General features: G+C 38.7%; 1 protein-coding gene across 3 annotated transcripts in view; it reads right to left on the reverse strand.

Annotated features, from left to right (window-relative positions):
• Positions 1–5,311: 5,311 nt before the first annotated feature.
• Positions 5,312–20,049, reverse strand: part of TENM3 (teneurin transmembrane protein 3) — a gene marked incomplete at its 5' end in the record, with an annotated part of 114,659 nt that continues 99,921 nt past the window's right edge. For all 3 annotated transcript variants that reach the window (XM_083860883.1, XM_083860882.1, XM_083860881.1), the window contains 4 exons: positions 5,312–6,393; positions 10,265–10,395; positions 12,229–13,840; positions 15,026–15,322. In XM_083860883.1, coding sequence (XP_083717009.1) covers positions 5,638–6,393; positions 10,265–10,395; positions 12,229–13,840; positions 15,026–15,322 — 2,796 coding nt within the window. In that variant the 3' untranslated portion in view covers positions 5,312–5,637. The remainder of the gene's footprint in view (positions 6,394–10,264; positions 10,396–12,228; positions 13,841–15,025; positions 15,323–20,049) is intronic.

Genomic DNA, 20,049 nt, shown 5'->3' on the forward strand with positions numbered 1-20,049 from the left:
TTGAAAACATGTCACTTTAATGAGCTGCCATCATATTATGCTTATTCTTCACCTTTTAAATTGCATATAAGGCTCTCTTGTACTTAAAGAAAGGGATGGTGTTACTGTTTGGCTTGCTTTGTTTAGAAGTGGAGACCCATATTTAGCATATTTATCTTTACTTAGTGATGCATTTTATGTCATGCTTGCACTGCTCACGGTTGTATACATTTGGCATTTGTGAAGCTAGAAATCAGGCCAAGAATTTATTTTTAAAGACACGCATACAAAGAATACTGCAGCTGATAATCCTCATGCCCCTATTTGTGTGGTACTGCATGACTTCATTCTCACTGTTGCATTTCAGACCACCTAAGGGCAGCTCACCTCTCTTTTGCTCTCCGTGCCCTGTCATCCCCAGCACACGTGGTTATTAAAGCAGGGCAGATTGTGCCAGAGCACCAGACAGCGTGTCCCTCACAGTGCCACCTGCAACTGCCAGTATTACATCTCGTGTTTAGGAGATGGCATGACAAACCAACCTTTCCAGCATCTCTTCACCCTGAGAGGCCTAAGGCGCTCTTAGTGGTCCATAACAAATACTCAGGTTTCTGGGATGGGTGAACAGATAGGCTGCATTTTCCCAGCTTTTCGTGGTGCACTTAATTAAGAGCTGGCATCCGTATTTATGTTACTTCTGCTGAAAAATGGGCTTGGCGTGGATGAGCAGCCCATTACTATTATTAGTATTTAAACTTTTTGAATAGGCCATGCCTAGGTACTGTCATGGATTGTAGTGTAGGATGTACACAAAGTATTTATTCTATCACCATCTTCATGAACTGTTAAACCAAGTGGGGCAGTGCTCTAGTGTTGGGCTCTTCTGCTAATGGCCCATCAACGCCTTGCCCAGGACTCACAGGTAACTCCCTCCAGGGGTTATCTCTGTTTAATGGGCCATCAAGGACCCATTTCACACTCCTCATCCCATTGGGAGATGCTCCACCCAGGGGGAGGAGCCAAGCATTCTCACCTGGATATAATCTGGGATTTGGGACAGGGCAAGCAGCCCTGAGCCACTGGATTCCCAGAGGAGCAGAGCTCCCAGACCTTTCTACAGGATCACTGCTTCAGGAAGAGCCCCTCACCTGGACTGCTTCCACCATCCTGCTCAGGTTGTATTCTGACTCTGTCAGTGGTCCTTTGTGTTATTGCATTGATTTTATTTTATTTTTACCTTTTTACCTTTCTTCTTATTAAATTGTATCTCTGACTTGGAGCCTCTCACTCGTTTTGCTTTCCAAACCACGACAGGTACTCACACAGTTAAATTTGCCTTATGTGGTCAGTCTGCCACAAAGCTAAAAACTTCAGAGGTAAAAAATGAAGTCTTAAGCTCTGTCAGTATGATGGCTATAGACCACATGTTCCTTTTATCCCAGGGGAAAGAACTGGCACATACTCATCAATTAACTGGTTTACATTTTGTTTGGCTTTTTTTTTTTGTCTTGTATCACTGAGCCCCAGCAACTTGTGTGTGTAAAGATCAATTTAATTTTATAAGGCTTGTATATTTAGTCCTTAGGACTGTTTTGCTGTAGGTGAGAAGCTGATTAGTTTGGTGGGGTTGGATGTGGCTTTGCAGTTAGGGGTATGATATCACTGTGTCTCTGCTGCTCAGTTTATGCTGTGGGATGATGCTCTGTGCTTTGGCTTATTTTTAACCCTGGCAGCTTCTAATAAGTGTCAAATAAGCAGCTTCTAATAAGCTGCTTAGAAGCTGTTTCTAATAAGTGCCTCTACTTTGCCATCCCCAGGGAATTATGCATGAGTTTCTTCCTCTTTTTCTTAAAGGTTCTCAAGCTGGCCATGTGTATAGCTTGCCCTTCTGGACATAGCAGTATACCAAGGTATCAACACTGTCAGCAGCTTTTTCCTTTGTTTTTTTCTGAAAACAGAATTCAAACATTTTGTCATCTGATTCTCTGCAAATGCACCTATTCTCTCATAGACAATTTTAACTGTTATTTTATGCAGTGCTTTTTCTTTTACAGCCTTTCAGCCATCAGTTTAGAAATGCCTCAGAAGAGTGGCAGTGCCAAGTGGCATTTTTTTTTCCCCCTTGTCAAATGCAAATCTCTCACCTCCCAAGTGTGAACATACAGAGATCTCTTATTACCCCCCCCTTTTTTTTTAAATAAAAAAAATTAGGCCATAGTTAGCTAAGCAGTGACCTGATTAGTGCTGGATCAACATGTTACCAACTCAAGGTTGTCACTGCAAAGTGAGTGTGGTGTAGTCTGCCTGTTCCAACTAAAATGAAAGCAGTCTCTGGACGAAGAGCAGTGCTGAAGGCAGCAGTTTCTGCAAAGGGGCCCTAAATGCAGATTGAAGGATCTCTTCTGTGTATATATGTAAATGCTAATGCCAATCTAATTCTTCATAATCAAGTACTTTTTGTCATATTTTTACTCAGGAGGATAAGAGGGAAAACAGTTCTAAGTGATTTTTTTGTTCTTCGGCTTTCCTTATCTATGAAAGATTTGGCTTTGTGAGGTGTATTTAATGTTTTCTCTAAAGTAGGCCCCCTGAGAGATCCCATGGAGTAATTCACTTTGCTGAGTTAGCAGATGAAGCCATTGGGTAGAGTCAAAAAAAGATACTGCCAACTGTGAAGCAAATGAATCAATACCAGTGCAAGGGGATCACTTTGCTTCTTCAATACGAGAAAAGTGGCAGCACAGATGCAATATCTGACATACAGATTAAAAAAACCCAAATATAAACACACACACACACACACGTTGGGTTGGCTTTTATTGGAAAGCCTAGATGCAATCTATAGTTATCAATTTGTGGAAAATTCAGGACACATATAAAGTTAAGAAGGCAAATTAAAAGAACAATACAAATCAGACGAAATATACATCTCAAAATATCAGGATAGCATTTTGACTGGCATTGTCTAAAATACTTAGAATCTCCTTTCTTTTTTTCTTATTTTTTGTAATATGCTGCTTTAATTATGCATATTTTTTTCTTTAAAAAGATCTTTTGTTTCTATATTCCCCAAGGTCACTATTTCCTGCAGGAGCATGTCCAGATCACAAGTCTTTTTTAGCAAGAAATAGGCTCATTATACCTACTAACAAGGCCACTAATTGGCTTGATTTGACTGTATCTAAAATGATCACCAATAGATACTATAATTTGTTGTTTATTGGTGCCAGAACAAAGGAGAAGGGACTGGTATGCGCCAAGTAGAAGATATATTTCAATGTTGACATGTTATACAAGCTTTTCATATTCAAACAGAACAGAAACATTGGACATAATTTAGAATATGAGCCTATTTCAACAGAGAGCACTTACAGCATGCTAAATACAGTGCTGTGGAAGAGCCACCCAACAGAACTGCAAACACCTAGCATTTTACATCTCTTAAAAAGAATACGTAGATCAATGACACGCCTCTGGGGTCTGACATACCATCCTCTCTAAATTTAGGGCCCTCAAGCTTCAAGGGTAAAAGTACTAACAACTAATCTGTGCTTTAATTCTAATAGATGATTAGCATTCATTATATGTGTAATTACTTCTGTATGCTCTACCAAATACACACATACAGTAATAGCACTGATACTGTAGATTCGGTAGCGACTTGGCTGGGAGAAATTCAAATCTGTTTATCAAACAATCCTAATGTGCAATTTAGAGTATGTAATACCATAGACTCTCAGAATACAAAGCAGTTAGAAAACTATTTTTATTACATCCACTTGAACCATTCATAGTTAAGACACGTTCACTTACTATGTTCTGTCATTATAATACATGGATAGAAATACTGTGTATATTTCAATGAACATCAAAACCCCCAATTTTGTCTCATCTTAAAAATATTTATTTTTGTGGCTGAATTTAGTGCTCATGAGACTAAAGCTCTAAGAATGGTTTCAGCCAAGATGTAGAACAGATGCCATAGACGCCACCAACAGGCTTCCTGTAAGGAACCAGCTGCACACTTCAGTTCTTCCTGCAGCAAATATACTGGGCCTTGGAGCAGAGCATGCCAAATCTATGCAGTGGTTGGAGATGCAGACTAGGCACTAGAACTGGACCTTCCTCTCCATCCCCAGGTTGTGTTCACAGTAATGAGATTTGATCTGCCAGCTGAAGGCCAGGAGATGAACCTACTGAACAGCCCACCTGCCTCAAGAGCAATTCTGTAGCATCGGGTCAGAGGTACGTTTCTTCTATCTGGAGTTATTAACACCTAAAAGAGCTGTATCATACAGAAGACAAAGTGGACATAACTGGATGAAACTACATCATTTCTTCTTCTTCTTCTTCTACATACAATTTGCCAAGCACCTGAGACACTATTCCTCCATTGTGAAACAAAGTTTCTAAAAAACCAACAGAAACCCCACCTGGTATGAATAAATGTCCATTTATTACATTAGGGCTGGAAAAAGACAAGGAAACCCCAACCTATTAAAGTCTTCCATCATACTAAATGAGACTTATTTGGTTACTGTGCCTTCTAACAATGACTGATGAAGTGGCACTAGCCTGGGTGACAGGAGAGGGAGGGGAGGGAGCTGTGGTCTGATTCAGCCAGCCACTTTGTGGAGTGTCCCATCCTATCAGCAGAGTGATAGATGCACAGCTTTAAACCTAATACAAAAATATTAACACTTTTGGACATTAGTCATCACTGTTATATCTCTACAATATAATCCTTTATACTGTACAGTTATAACATAAAAGGTGCAATTCCTTTTTTCTTTAAAAAAAATCACACACAGCACATGTTTTTATCATTTTATTTTTAAGTATAAACTTTTTTAAACACTTTACATAAATTAACTCCTCTGAGACTAATATTTGATGTACAGTAAATTGTAATTCATATAAAAATCCATAAACAACTTGTCTCACATAATTTACAAAAAAATCAGGGTTTCCTTTGCTTGTATGCAACAAGGATTCTGCTTGCCATTTCCCCCCCAAGGCAAACCATGTCAGCATTGTAAAATCCATTATTAAATTCCCATGGTAGCATAAGTCACTTGTGCCAATGTCCTTTTAGAAAGCAGCACAGTTTAATGCAGTTGGGTTGTCTATAAACAGTAATTTTTGCCCCATGTTTTAAAATTAACAGATATATACCACATCCTATGCAGTGAGAAAGAGAGAAAGAGAGAGAGAGACTACTTCTCGTAAGCAAAGGTCAACAACTCAGTACTATTTGGAAACACTGTATGGGTCTGTATCTTAATTAAATACAGTGCCTCAAAGAAACAGCCTGTTGCAAAATCTGTAGGCCTTTTTATTTTCTTTTTTCTTCTTCTTTTTTTTTTTTTTTTTTTGTAATATTTTTCAGTCCAACTTGAGTGCAGCGATATGCATATGTAAACATATTCTTTAAAGCAGATCACCTTTAAGGTCATTGAGAAAAAAAAGTTTTGTCATTAGCAGTATCATTCTTCTGGAAGGCGCTCTTTTTCTTACAGAGTCTGGATTGTGCTACAGAAAAAATCTGAGCAAAGATGTAAGCTTAGGCTCAAGTAGTAATGCAGCAAAACAGTTTGGTCTCCTTTTTAGAAGACACTGTTACACAGTCTCTTTGGCAGCCTGAGCTAAGCCAGTGTGTTACCTCTTTCCTATCTCACTTTGTCTGAGGAACTGTATATTGTTAGCGCTGTCTGCTAATTCTGGATATTGCTCTACAGAGAGTACATAGTACCCATCGTATCCTTGTACCTTTCCAGCACTTAGCAACTGCCTCTTTTCTCCTTCTGTCCACAACCTGGCGCCTTCCTCTCCATCTCTTACTCTCTGTTGTTCTCTGGCCCAGGCACTGGAAAGAGCTCTTTGCCTGGCTTGCTCCAGTATCCGGGCCTTTTCCTCATCAAGCGTCATGCCATAGCGGACGTGCAGCGCTAGAGCACCGTATTGCATCTCAACGTCCGCAAACCTACGAGTCCTGCCGTTCACCACGGTGGTGGACTGGGAAACAGTGACATTGATGCCATTCTCCAGGGCCTTACGCCCACTTGTCAGCCTCAGTGTCCCAAGGTCACTCTCAGGGGAGGTGGTCTTGATAAAATAGTGTGTGTCCTTTCCCTCCACAGTGAAATGCAAGTTTTCTAGGTAGTAAGCGTTGTTCAAAACAGCTGCCACTTTTATGCAGTCCTCATTAGCAATGTTGAGCACGTTTGTTTGCACTTTGCCTTGATTGACGGCGAGCATCACCCCTTTGCCAATCAGAGACTTCACTGTGGCAAACCACAGCCACGACTTTTCTCCACTGGATTTCCGTCTGCTGACCTGCACTTCTGCCATTTTTCCCAGGGAAAGGAAAGCCTTTGCTTGTCTCGCCACTTGTTGTTGCACTCCAGAAATTGGCTGTAAACAAGAACAGACAGAAGTTTTACCAGCCATCTGTAGCCCCCTAAATGCCAAACAGCCAGGATTTCTTGGTGTGCTGCCCGTGGACAACAACAGGATATGGCACAACTGACAGTGCCAAGGAGTTAATTAGATCTGCATACTGCTTGTTCTGCTGAGTTACAAGACTATTTTGCAAATGTTCAGTGCTTTTACTCTTTGTCTCCCTGAGAACCAGCACAAAAATCAGCTTTAACTTCAGAGGCCACTTACTGGGCTGCACAGGACAGACCTGCAATGCCAATATATAACCACAAGAATCACAGAAATGTTTGGGTTGGAAGGAGACCTTGAAAATCATCTAGTTCCAACCCCTTGCTGTGGGACACCTTCAACTAGACTAGGTTGCTCAAAGCCCCATCCAACCTGGCTTTGAACACCTTCAGTGATGGGACATCCACAACTTTCCTGGGCAGCTTGTTCCAGGGCCTCACCACCCTCACAGTAAAGAATTTTGTCCTAATATGTAATCTAAAACTACTCTCTTTCAATTTGAACCTGTTCCCCCTAGTCCTGTCACCACCTATTCTTGAAAATAGTCTTATCCCATCTTTCCTGTATGTTCCTTCAGGTATTGGAAGGCTGCAATTAAGTTACAGCCTTCTCTTTTCCAGGCTGAACAATCCTAATTTCTTTCCTCATAGGAGAGGTGCTCCATCCCTATGACAACTGGGTGGCCTTCCTCTGGACTTGCTTGAACAGGTTTATGTCCTTCTGTCCTTCCCCAGGGCTGGATACTGTGTTCCAGCTGAGGTCTCACAAAAGCAGAGTAGAGGGACAAAACCCCCTCCCTCGCTGATTTTGGCCACTGATTTTGATGCAGCCCAGGACACAACTGACTTTCCGGGCTGTCAGCGCATATTGCCAGGCCATGTCATGTTAATACAGGTAAGAGCTGTCTCACTACAGTGTCATCTTACTATGGTGTCATCTCTTCCTCTGAGCTTGTTCAATTATGACTCCTGTCTACCTTGAGTCCAGTCAAACTGAGGATATTTTTGCAGGTCATGAAGCTGTGCTTTAGAACTGGAACAAGCCTTTCTTTACGCTGAGTCAGGAGATAAGAGTCTCTCAAGTAGCCACAGCCTGAGACCAAACTGCAGGGAGGCTCTCATAATCCCTCGAGCTGCTAAAGAAATGAGAGAAATTGAACTATAATGACAGTCTTTACAGCAAAAGAGAGGTAAGCTGATGGTATGGACCAGTGAGGTGGAATACTGGGGATTGATACCCTTTCTTGCAAATACTTGCAGAAACTGATGAAAGGGGATGTGTGAAAAGACTGTGGCCAATCCAGCTTGTAATCTTCCATTTAATTTCAAGTATCAGCCTCCTGCCTGAAAGAGTTTCCCCCTAACAACTTCAGATGGGTGCAACCCTGAATACAGCAGTATTTTATTCATAGCTAGCAAAAACAAGGGGCAATGAATGAAAAGAACCAAGAAGCCAGTCTCATGGAAAAGCCAGGATAGCAGAATGTCATGGAAGAGCTGTGTGTAGCCTACCATGCCAGATGCACTCTTGGTAAAGAGAGGATGGCTGGGGAATGGGACCTGTCAGCAGTGGTTAGCCTGGACAGCTGAAAGAGCAGGAGCAGCTAGCAGGAATGGTTAGCTAGTGCACCTAGATAGTAGGACAGCTCAAATTACAGGGTCAGCTGTGGTTGGGATGAGACCTCACAACTGTGCAGATCAGACACATCGGTCTAACCCTGGCTCTTAACAGCAACAAGCTGTGAATGTGCTGTACTGATAGAAGTGGGGAGCAGACAGCTGCCCTGGCAATTGCCTCAGCAGGAAACAAAGATTTAAATAGCTTTGGCTGCACTTTTGAAAACGAATACTTAGTTTTTGATGATGATCCAGTTTATCTCTTAATTGACCCCTTTTCCTTTTAATAAAATACTGGTATAAACCATTTGATTCACTGCTGACAAATGAGTCAAAAGCCTGTTTTGTTTTCCTGAATTTCTGGATGGGAGACCAAGTAGGAGTCATTAAGATTTATAAAACCTTAATTCAGCCTTGCTGCTGATCAAAGCCTGGCAAAAGTTTGCGAAGGCTTCTCTGTTTTGCCACTGGGTAGCTTTCTGGAGGAGATAACTCCTGAGGGAATTATGAATTAATTTGGACTCTCCATTCTTCTTGAATGTGGCAGATTTTGGTCTGCATTTCCTAACAAGCATGGATTTCAGCTGTTGCAAATCCTGCATGAAAGCTATTGAGGAGCACAAAATATATTGTAGACAGCAACCATCAGTGAGAGCAGCAAGATGCCATAGCAACTTCATAATGACAAAGTTTGTTTATTTTTAACCTGTATCCTCAGAGCTCAGTAAAGCTCACTCACTCCAGAACGTTTCAAAATACCAAGCCGTTTGTGTTTACTTCTGCCTCATGGTTGCATTTGCTTGTTCACCAGTGAATATCAGAGTTGCAGCTTCTTCCTACCTGAGAATTTTCAATCTTTGTTTTCCTATTGTGTGCTTCTCACTCTGTCATGTCACATGCTCCTGGCATTGCTCATATTATTGAGCTCTCTCCCAAAGATTTTTGGCAACTAGCTCTCTGCTCTCATCTCTTTAACCAGACTACTTCTGTTCCTGGTATGTCTTTGCTGGTGTTAGTGGATGATTTCCTTCTTTAGCCTTTGAGACGTAACTAAACAACCTCTGACAGCTCTTCACAGCTGTACCTGATGACTGGTCTCTTATCTCCCAATACAACCAGAGTGCTTGCCATGCTCCTCCTTCACTGCTTTTGTTGCTCCTGGGAGACACTAATCTCACGCTGTGCTCTAAAGTCTTTCCCTATTACTCAGTTCCTTGCTGTTAAAAACTAACTAACTAACTAATTAACCTAACTAACTAACCTAACTTCCTGAATGCAAAGTTAGCTTCGATATGTTCCCTTCTGCTGGACCACCGTTCTAAGGACTTTTGGTCTACATTAGGTTTTAGGATTTTTTAAGTTTGTATCATCTTTAATTCTTGTAACATTCTCTATCATGATTCTTGTAAAAAAAGATGTTTCTTTGACTGCTTAGAATGGGATCACTCATTTTAATGTCTCTTAACTCTTCCTTCTGAACCGAAAACCATAGGATTTCTGAGGGCATAAGTCTTTGATCTTTGAGTAACCTAATTTGTAAATAGAATTTTCTTAAATAGTAGACTTTTTTCTTTTCTTAAAAGTTTTCTTTAATAGCATTTCTTCCGTTATTTAAAACAGTAGCAAGTGTTCAGGATCAAAGTTCATTTTTTTGCTTTCAGAGAACTTCATAGCACCTGAGTTTTATGTAATATATTAGATTTTACCTGAGGTAATTTCAGTTTCTGTATTTTATCTTTACATATAACACATGGTGTCCATAATGCATAGTTAATATTAAAAAAGAAGTAAAATTATAATGGTGCCTTGTGTGTGTGTATCCCCTCTTCTGTTTATTTACTACTACTCTTTTTTACTACAGTGTTCGGTTACTGTCTTCAGGCAGAATGTTAATAGAAATATAATCTTTGTAGTTTCTGCTATGAAAATTAGACTTCTTTAAAGCATCTTGAACTTGTTTTCATTGATTATTGTCCTTTAAATTTTTTATTATTGCTAAAAGCAAACCAAAGCTATAAAATAGTACCTAACTTAGCAAATCTGTAAAAAAATCCTCCAGCAGTAATTCCTTAAATTCTTTTGAAACTAGATAAAGGTTCTGAGTTCGGATTGAACTTAGCTAATAAACCTGGCTGTCAGAATTATCCATGCCTAATAAGATCTGAATAGAAGAGAACATTCTAACTTGTTCAATTTGTATGTTCATTTTTGTTTCTTACTGGTATGTCTTCCCATTGCTGGCTCTTCACAAGTTCATAAGAAGGTTCTGTTAAATCAAATTTCGGAACAGGGAAACCAGGGATGGCATTGTGCAGATGAAAGCCAAATGTCACTAGCCAGCTGTTAACATCTGAAAGGGAATAATTATAAGAAAAAAAGAGAGAAAAATATTAGAATTGTTCTGTATTTTGCAATCATACCATTTTTACATATAATAGCTTTTGCCATAATTGATTTCCTTTTGTATGGAAACAGCAAGCCTATACAGGAAACTTACAGTTCTAAACTTAAAAAAAAAAAAAGTCTGTTCTATATAAGAATTGCAGTAGGCTCAGTTGAAAGGTATTGCAGGGTTTGGCAAGTCTGATGGTCTCCATGGCTTCCACAACAATTATGGCAGCTCAGTTAAGGGGACATTTCCTTGTCAGACAGCCTAAACTAACTGGAATTTCATGGTCAGGTTAAACATGCTTTATGTCACACCTTCCTCATCAATACTTTAAAACAAAGCCCCCCAAAAAGTACTGTAGAGCACATCCTGTCCTTCTGGAGTGTGTTATTGTAATGACTTCAAACTACTCCTGAAATAGCACCTATATGGCCAATTACCTTTTAAATGATTTGGCAGATATTTTTTGTTGAATCAAGAGAAATCTGCTCCTCTTCAAGATGATGTGGGGTCGATTAAATGAAAAGCTAATGAAATGCATCAGTAAGCAGACAGGATACCAAATTATCATTAGATAACATTATTTATGATACATTTTATGTTCTTTAAACAATAAATTAGGGGTGCCAACAATCAGCTAACAATTGTTTGGCAAGAATGAGTGCTCTGCCTTGTTTCTGGTTTTTTTACACTATCTTCCACAAATACCAAACTTAGAGGTTGGCAGAGTGCTCCTTACCATGTCTAATAATTTTATTTAAGAAAGCTTACAATATGTGGAATAAGGAAGCAGATTTTTCCAAAAATTAAAAGAACAAAAAATGTTTATCTGAAAATAATTTCCAACATTTTCAAATAAATGATATGCCTCATGAGGCGCTGCATCTAAAACTGCCCGTCAGCCAAATTACCAATTGTAATAATCACCTTATATAAGCAGTGTGTGCCTGTGCATTTCAGACATCAAAGATGTTAAGAAAAGAATCATAACTGTATTTTGAGGGCAATTTCTCAACTAAGTGCATGAAGCAATGTGCAATGCCACGAAGAATCTGATTCCGACTGCATGCCCTACAGCACATGCTGCTGAAAGAGGACAGATTCAGAGATCTGTTTTTATTCTTACTCCCAGGCAGCCTGTTATCAACCCACTTTAATAGCTGCTCTTTGTTAAATGAATGCAAACCCACTTGATTCCCAAGATGCTCTTTTAAGTGGTAGTCTCACAGCTTCTAAGTAAGTGGGGCTGAGCCCTCCCTGTAGAATGGCAACATCTAATTTTTTTGATTATTTACATCTAATGCAAATAAAAAAAAAAATCCAGTCTATCAGAGCCATAATTTTTCCCAAAAATTCTGGTGTTGTGCAGTCAGATTTTTGGTATGTAAGATAATGGAAAACACTACACATCACTAACTCTAGAACAACAAAAAGTATATAGGTTCTCCAAGAACTGAGATATGAAAATTAGCACATTAGCACCTTTTTTTTTTGCCAAAAGAGAAGTTCACTCCTTTTTCTGTACTATCCTACTCCTCCTTCCCAGCACCTGGCTGTGTACTCATTACTTTGTGCTAACCCTGGAGGTTATTGAGCAATTTACATTAGCAGCCTTGCAAAAGTCTACCCTGGAAAATATAAACAAACTTCCAGTGAATATTTTCTGTGATGCTGGTGTGTGAATTGATCACAGAAGGACCCTTCCTGGCCTTGCTATCTACAGTCTCACTCCCTCTAAACTGGATGCCTGTAGATCCAGCATCCCCAAGCTGCAATCAAGTAACCTTCTCTTACCTGTGATATAATCCTTCACATCGTGTATTTTACTGGCTGGGTTGTTATTTCTAAACATGTACAAATTAAAAGGAGCTGGATCCTTCCCAATTCTCTTCCAGATTTCAATATCAGGTGTTGTCCACCGGCCTGCCAGTATGTCATAATCTCTTTCTCCAAAGTGGACTAGTTTGGTCAGTGGGTCATATAAGCCTCCATGGAATCCAATTACCAGCTGGAAGTCAAGGTTAGAGTCAAAATAGATCTCTCCATAGGCAGTGTATTGAATTTGTTTAAGCATGAGACCATTGCTACTGAAAACAGCCAGTGGTGTCCCTGTATTATCTGATGCAATGTAAAACTCATCTCCACTGCTAATTTCCATGGCAAAAAGGTGTCCTTGCAGATCATAGTATAGAGATGTGATTTCAGAACTGGAGTGGTTATATACATGAGTTATCCTGGTTGGGTAAGTAAGGTCTGCGTAAAAGAACTGGAGATGCTGCCCAAGGCTGGTTTTACTGGAAACTCGTCGTCCAAGTCCATCATAACGGTAAATCACTGTCCACCCACTGCCTTTGCTATAAACTCGAGTAAGAAGGCCCTTGGAACTGTATTCAAAGATTTCAGTACCCCTCTGACGCAGAAATCCATCCTCATCTAACCTGTACTGTACATCTCCTAGTCGAGTTATTCTGTCTCTCAGGTCGTACCGAAGCGGTGTCAGACGGGCGCTGCTGCTGGGGTTGAGCAGGTGCAGGTTGCCATTCAGGTCATAGTTGTATCGCCACATTATTTTTTCATTCAGATAAACTGTCTGGAGCTGACCATCTACATCATATTCGTAAGCGTATTTTGTGGTGTTGGCAAATGGCCCAATCTTAATTTCTCTTTTCGTCACTCGTCCCATGTTATCATACTGAATTGTAATCCAATACATTAAGGACCGAAATATCTCATACTGAATTTCCTTGATGCGCCCATGTGCATCGAAGTGTTTTGTGTACGTCATTACAGCTGTTGAAATGATCTGGTTAATATCATAATATATAACTCCAAATTTTCCAAACTGTTCAACTTTGCCAGAGATATCGTCGAACTGGTAGAGATCAATAGGCAATGGGGTTTCATTGATGACACCTTGCATGCTAGTCACTCTGAAGCTATTGTCATAGCTGTAGTCAAATCGGGCGTTTACCATTCCGTCTTCACTAAAGCGGAAAATCTGTCTGTCAATCAACGGGCCAATTTGTCTGTATCTAATGGTGCAGATAAAACCATCGCTTTGGAGGTTTACTGTTTTCAGGACTCCTGCTGTCTCATCATAAGTAAAACTAACTCTTGTACTATCATATAAAATTTCTGAGAGCTTGGTCTGCCGTCTGTACTTGAATAATACTCTTCGGCTCGTCCCCAGGAAAGCAGTTTGAAGGAGCTGCCCTTCTTCATTGTAGTCCATTATAACAGAAGCATTGCTTTCCGGGGGGTTGTATATATTCCGGTAATAGCCGATGGAGCGGATAGTCTGCATGGTATGACGAGCAACACTGGGCATGGTGACAGCAGAAAGCCGATCCAACAAATCATATTCGAAGATATACTGCCGTTGGCTATGGAGCAGAAGAACCATTGACTGAAAATTAAGAACAGATTTTTATCATGTGACAAATGGTGCAGTATCTCCCCTCCCACCATATACTGATACTATTTCTTCACAAAAATGTGACATTCCCACTTGAGAAAATTATCTCCTCTTTAATTGAGTTATCATTGACCTTACATGTTGTTAACATCTCCCTGCCTAATTTACTTGTATGCTTAATTGTAGGGGGTTCTGTAATTAGTAGTTCCACATTCATAATTTGCTACTTGTTATGACTGTATCACTCTTTTATCAAGCATTCACAGCTAAACAGCAGATTGTCAATGGATTCAGATAAGTCATGTTTAATATGGGAAGAAGTAAAACTGTCTTAGAGCCATTAACTCATGAGGAGAACAACATATGGGAGATACAATTTCTTTCCTACAATTAGAGATGATTTTGAAGAATTTGAATAGCCTGAGATGTCTGAATACTGTGTTCTTGTTCTGTAAGCTTTTGAGACATAGGCAAAACAATTGTTTGATTATTCATATCAAAAGGTGCTACTTGAGTTATTCTGACATTTTCCTAATGCGTGGCTATTTTGTATCATAGGTCTTGATTAAATTATGTCTGTGGTAACTAGTAAACAGTATTTGCTGAGCAACATCTTCAACAGAAATGTATTTAAACCCCTAAAAGAAATGTATTCTCTTTCTGCATAAAAGATATTTCCAGAAGCATCATTCAGCAATTATCATTCAGCAATTGTTACATATATATTGATTCCTAATCTTTTGCCTATCCCTTATTTTGAAGCTACAAGATATAGCAAGTACAAATTGACAGCTGTAACTATTTAGAAAAAAGAGCTTTTCTTGGTAGTAAAAAAAGCTCACAACAGTGGAGCATTTGCAAACAAATTATTTTCAGTTGAATTGAATTGCAGGCAGTCCCTGTATCTTATTTTAAGTGTTAAGATAAAAGGTAAATGCAGATGCTTCTTGTTAGTCAGTGGCCTAAATAATTTAAAAACACATCAATTCCTAGCAATTAGCTACAGCATGATTACATATCTGTGGAATGAAACATTCCCCTTGGAATCACATGTTGATACTTAGAATAATTGCAATGTGTTTCTACTACCTATTTTTTTTGCTTTGTATGCAGCAGTGAGGTGCTACAGAATCTCAGCACATTCCAAGCATTTTTAAAAATCTGAGTGTTCTTTACCTTTTCCAAATATGTGTAACTCCAGGTTTTCCCATCAGCAAACACTCTAGACACTATCCTTCCCTGTCCATCATACTCTATTTTTTCACTAGTCGTGCCTCGCTGTATGCTGCCTATTTGCCCTGTGGATGAATAGGTAACATTGACAGCCATCAGCTTGCTGCTCGGGAGCCACAGGGTGGGGTGCCCTGACGTGTCGTAGGCAATCCTCAGCAGGAATTTACGGTGGTCATCGTAGATCTTTTCTGTCTTTGTGGTTCGATCAAAGTCAACTGAAAGGAGGTTTCTGCCATTAACCTTTTTAAAGCAAACAAAATGACACAATAAATCATGCTGTTCAAACCCCAGCCACCTGTTATTTCCACAAAGCTAGCTATTCTTTAAATACCATTTACAGTGATTGATTTGCTGTATGTGTAAAGTATTTTAGCAGCTTCTTAATATAATTGTAAGGCACTATATTAGTATCTACCTTAGAAGGTCTCATTATATGAAGAGAGGGCTCAGAATTCGTTGCAATCTGTTCTTTCTTGATTCTTAGACAACTGTTAAGAAAATACTGAAAGATGTGTACTGAAAACTTCTGTAATAAATGGGGTCATTTCAATGAACAAACTACTTCTTTTGTAGGCAGTCTGAAGTATATCTAGCAAATTATTGTCAAAATATATTCCCAGAAACTGCTTTTCCAATTCATACCAATCACGCTCAGAAAGAACTGAAGGAAAGAACTGAATCTCAGTCCTTCACAGCAAGTATTTTTCAAAATAGTAAATACAAGTTTAAGATCTTCAAAAGCATGTTAGATCTTAAAATTAAGGTTAAACACTTTTTAGAATATAGGCATTCCCTGTCTATATCAAATGGAAATTTAACTCAGTATACCATCCACTGCTGCAATGTATTTATAAGGCTGAAATCCTTAGTAGAGGATTATATCTTTCTCCTAGTTAACTGACCACTTAAAGCCATAAATTACTGGAAGACTACTGACCCACTGAAAAGCAGTTAGAAATGCTTTGAAGTTTAAAGGAATTTTGATTTGAAAATAAAGCCTTAGCATAGATACATTTATGTTGAAAACCTTTTTATTGATAAATGCAAACTACAGTGATGGATAGTCATTTCTATGTAAGACTTTTACACTGGAATTCATCCCCATCTCCCTTTAGTGTTCAAAATATGCCAACTTTCAGTTTCATTGAATTAACTCTCAATTTTGAATTTATTAAAGGAAAATGTCTGTTTTTCTTTTCCTATATCAGTGTCTTTGCACTTCTCCATTCCCCTCAGCACTGAATTGTGCTTTAGTGTTCTCCAACAGGCCTCCAGGATTTCTTTGTTCATCTGTAAACCATTTCTGTATCTGCTGTGTCTTTAAAAGTTGTTCCAGGGCTGGAAAAATGATAACTGAGATTCTTTCAACACTGTATTTTGTGAACATGTGGGAAGTAGTGTAGAAATGGACAGAGAGCTCTGTGTATTAGAAATTTTTTAAAAATTCCTTTTCAAATATCTCATACATACATTACAAAGGGGGAACAAAGATGGCTAAATAACATTCAGAAAAGAACAAGAGAATAGATAGGGATACACCAAAGAAATGACTGGAAGATTTTGGCATTTTTCAGGCTGAATGTTCAAAACTCCATATGCTATGGATGTTGGTACTTATACCCTGAGGCTGATAAGCTTCTAAAAGATCAATATAAATTAGATCCTTTATTATTAGTATAAAAATATTAAAGTGCTGGTGATAGGTCATAGGCAAATAGGAAAAAAGTTCCTCCAAATGCTCTGTTTTGCTCAGTCTGTCTCTCTATTTATGTACAATAACTTTCTCTTTGTTAATATGAAATCACTGGCATGACAAGAATCTGCACTATCAATTTAGGAAAAAACCCCACACTTTCACATAATCTCCTAAGTAAAGAACATGAAGTCTAGGAGATGCAGAATAGCTGTTTTACCTATTTAATGAACCATCAAAAGTTATTTAAATATAATCTGAAAAATGAATGCTACAAGACTGATTCTAGAAGTAGGTTAAACTTAGCTGTGAAGTACTTCCATTCAACTCTTTTTTTTTTTCCCTTATTTTCAGGGAATTTTTCTTTACATTTTTCTTTAAATTCACTTAAATTAATGCTTAAATTTTATTTATCTCTGACTTTTTTCTCCCAGTGTCTACCACATATGCCTACACTCATCTCTGCATGTCCCTGCCTGTCTTCCTTCTCTGATTTTTTTCCCTTCCCTTTCTCTCCATCTCCCCTTCCTTATTTTACATTTAATTATGACTTTTGTAATTTTTTTTGTCCACTTAGGATTAGACACTGAAGTTAAAATGGACACTTCTGATTTCTGAACTGGAAAAGAAAGAAGGGTGGTTTTATGGCTGAGGCAGATGTCCAAGCAATTGTGGTTAATTTCTTGGCTAAGCACATCCTTCCTGTGTAAATTGCAACAAAGTACTTAATGCGCTGTCTCACTGCCCTAGCTGCTAACTGGGATGATAACATCCCTTGCCTTCTCACTTTCCATCTGTCTGGTCGGGGTAAGGGCAGGATATGAGAGAAGGAAAGAAAAGACCTCTTGTTCCAGCCAGTTTCATGCTTTCAGAGTTTGCTGGCAGAGCTCTTGCATTCAGGCATGTAAGCTTCTGGTGAAATTTTGGCTGTGCTTGCCTAATCTCACAATAGAGAAGGCAATTAGAGTAACTATGAGTTTTGGCAATATAGCTCGTTTCACTGGGCAGTGTAGGGCTGGAATAACACATCTCAGCTAAAGCAGTGCCTTCCTCTAAAGTGCTTCTTAAAAACATCTCTGCTAGCAAAACACTTTTAGAGGAAAAGTTGAATGTTTTTATTGTGTCCAAGATAACCATACTCCAAATACATTTTAAACTTCTGGATTTCATTGTGATAAAAAACTGTACTCAAGGAAATTTCCAGTGAAGAAACACTTAATGACACAAAACTGAATATTTTGACAGTCCTTACCTACTGTCCTGATATGTTTCAGTAATTTACATCTCTATCTATCCTCCTCTCCTTTAATTCCTGGTTTTCTTTCCAGTGAGAAGTATGAAATCTGTCTGTGATTCCTCTGGTAGCAGTAGGAATTGCTGTGTCTTACAGAGAGATTCAAGAGGTAAGTGAAAACTGGAGACCTCTGCATAGCTTGGAGTATGTCAGGTCTCAAGAAGAGACTCCCCTGTCTGTGTTACCTGTCTACTCTGAGTGTATTCCTTGAGACAGAGTTCATACCAGCTTCTTTATCTGAGACCTTTGTGAGACCCTCAGTACAAAGGCCCTAAAAAGGCTCTTTCATGCAGAGGACTGGCAGGACCTTTGCCTATGACCAGCTTATAGACCAAACATACAGCTGCAGAGAACTAGCTTATTGAACAGTTACAAACCAAGTCAGAACAAAAGCAAGATTGACTGAAGACTGTTTGGTTAATGAAGGGCAACATAATTCTAATTAATTTCTTTAGAAAGGTTACTAGTACTAGGTAGAACTAATACAAGATAGAAAACCAAGAGAGTACCTGACAGCACACTTTTTAACATTAGATACTGCATATATATAACACAGTGAGTGTCACAGAGATGAGTACCTTTACTGGCAGTACATTTTGTCACTGTTTTTTGTCTACATTTGTCTTCTTTGCAGAAAAAGGTTGGTGACATATCTGTCTGTACATGGAAATGATGAGCTCCATAATTTATTCCTGTTATTCTTTCTCTCGTTTTCTTTTTCTGCTTTCCTATATCCCCCCATCCACCCCCAAGTGACATTTCAGTAATATCTTTCCATGTAAATCAATTTCACAAAACATTCCTTTTTTTTTTTTCCATTTTCATTGCTGACAAGTTTATTTCCTTTTTATTTTGAGGCATGTGTCTCTTATTAGCTCATTCTCCCCCTGCCCTACTTCTCCTATTTCTATGTTCACTTTTAATTAGTATTATTTTATCCTAATCTGTTATCTCTCATTTTCTCTCCCATCTTGTTAAATATTTCCCTTTTTTTTCTTTTTGTTTTGTTTTGCTAATTCTTCTAAGTTAAAGTTGTCTGTGACATTTTTACCTTCTCTTTTTAACTTTTACCTCCTCTGCACTTGAATGCCAAAACTTAGCGTCACTTCTGAGAACTGTACTCATGGTGGTTTATTTCACTGCCAAACCTCTCTTGGGCTTCTTTCACAAATGTCTTGGCAGGTGTATTATACCACTGTGGTATAAAATGACACGCCTGTGAACCAGAACCACGAGGATGAGCTGCAGAATTATGGCTTCCCTTTCCTCTTCCTTATCAATAGAAGATAGCTGGCATAGGTAGTTACTAATATATTGTTCCTACCCAGCTGTTACTGAGCAAAATCGTTCTTCCTTCTTTGAAAAAAATACATTCCACTTGTAGAGCAAGTGGTAGAGAGGACTATAACCTGCATAACAGCATCCCCTTCTTTCTTGTCCTGATGGAAGATACAAAATATTTTAAGATTTCATATGGCAAGAAGTCAAGTGGTCTGAAATTACTTACCTTCATTTAATACACTGCCTAGGCCTTATTTTAAAGAATTGAGTTCAGTTCTAATAGTAAGTCAGAGCTTTGATGTGGTCTTGAAATGGTCTCCTGGCAACACAATTTTAAATGCTTAATCTGTGTTGTCTTTACCAAATGGCTGTCATAAATCTTATTTTGCTTCCTACTTGTATTTCACTCACTATATAGGAAGAAGAAATGCCAACAAAATGGTAAAGACATATGTTAGAGGAATATGCCATACTCATGCACACACAGTTATACTGTTTTTACCGTAAGTCTTAGTACAATTTTCATTTAAAAAAACCAACAAAAACCTCCAAAAAAACCCAACCAACCAACCAAAAAAACCAAAAAAACCCCCATCAGGGATTGTGCTAACTTATGGTAGAATAATTTAAAACAGGATTCTGAATCACTTACATGAATTCAGTACCAGAAAGAAAAACAGTGAAGGAAAGCAGAAAATT

This window comes from Zosterops lateralis (genome assembly GCF_965231275.1).
Source record: "Zosterops lateralis genome assembly, chromosome: 5".
In the NCBI taxonomy this organism is placed as follows: Eukaryota; Metazoa; Chordata; class Aves; order Passeriformes; family Zosteropidae; genus Zosterops; species Zosterops lateralis.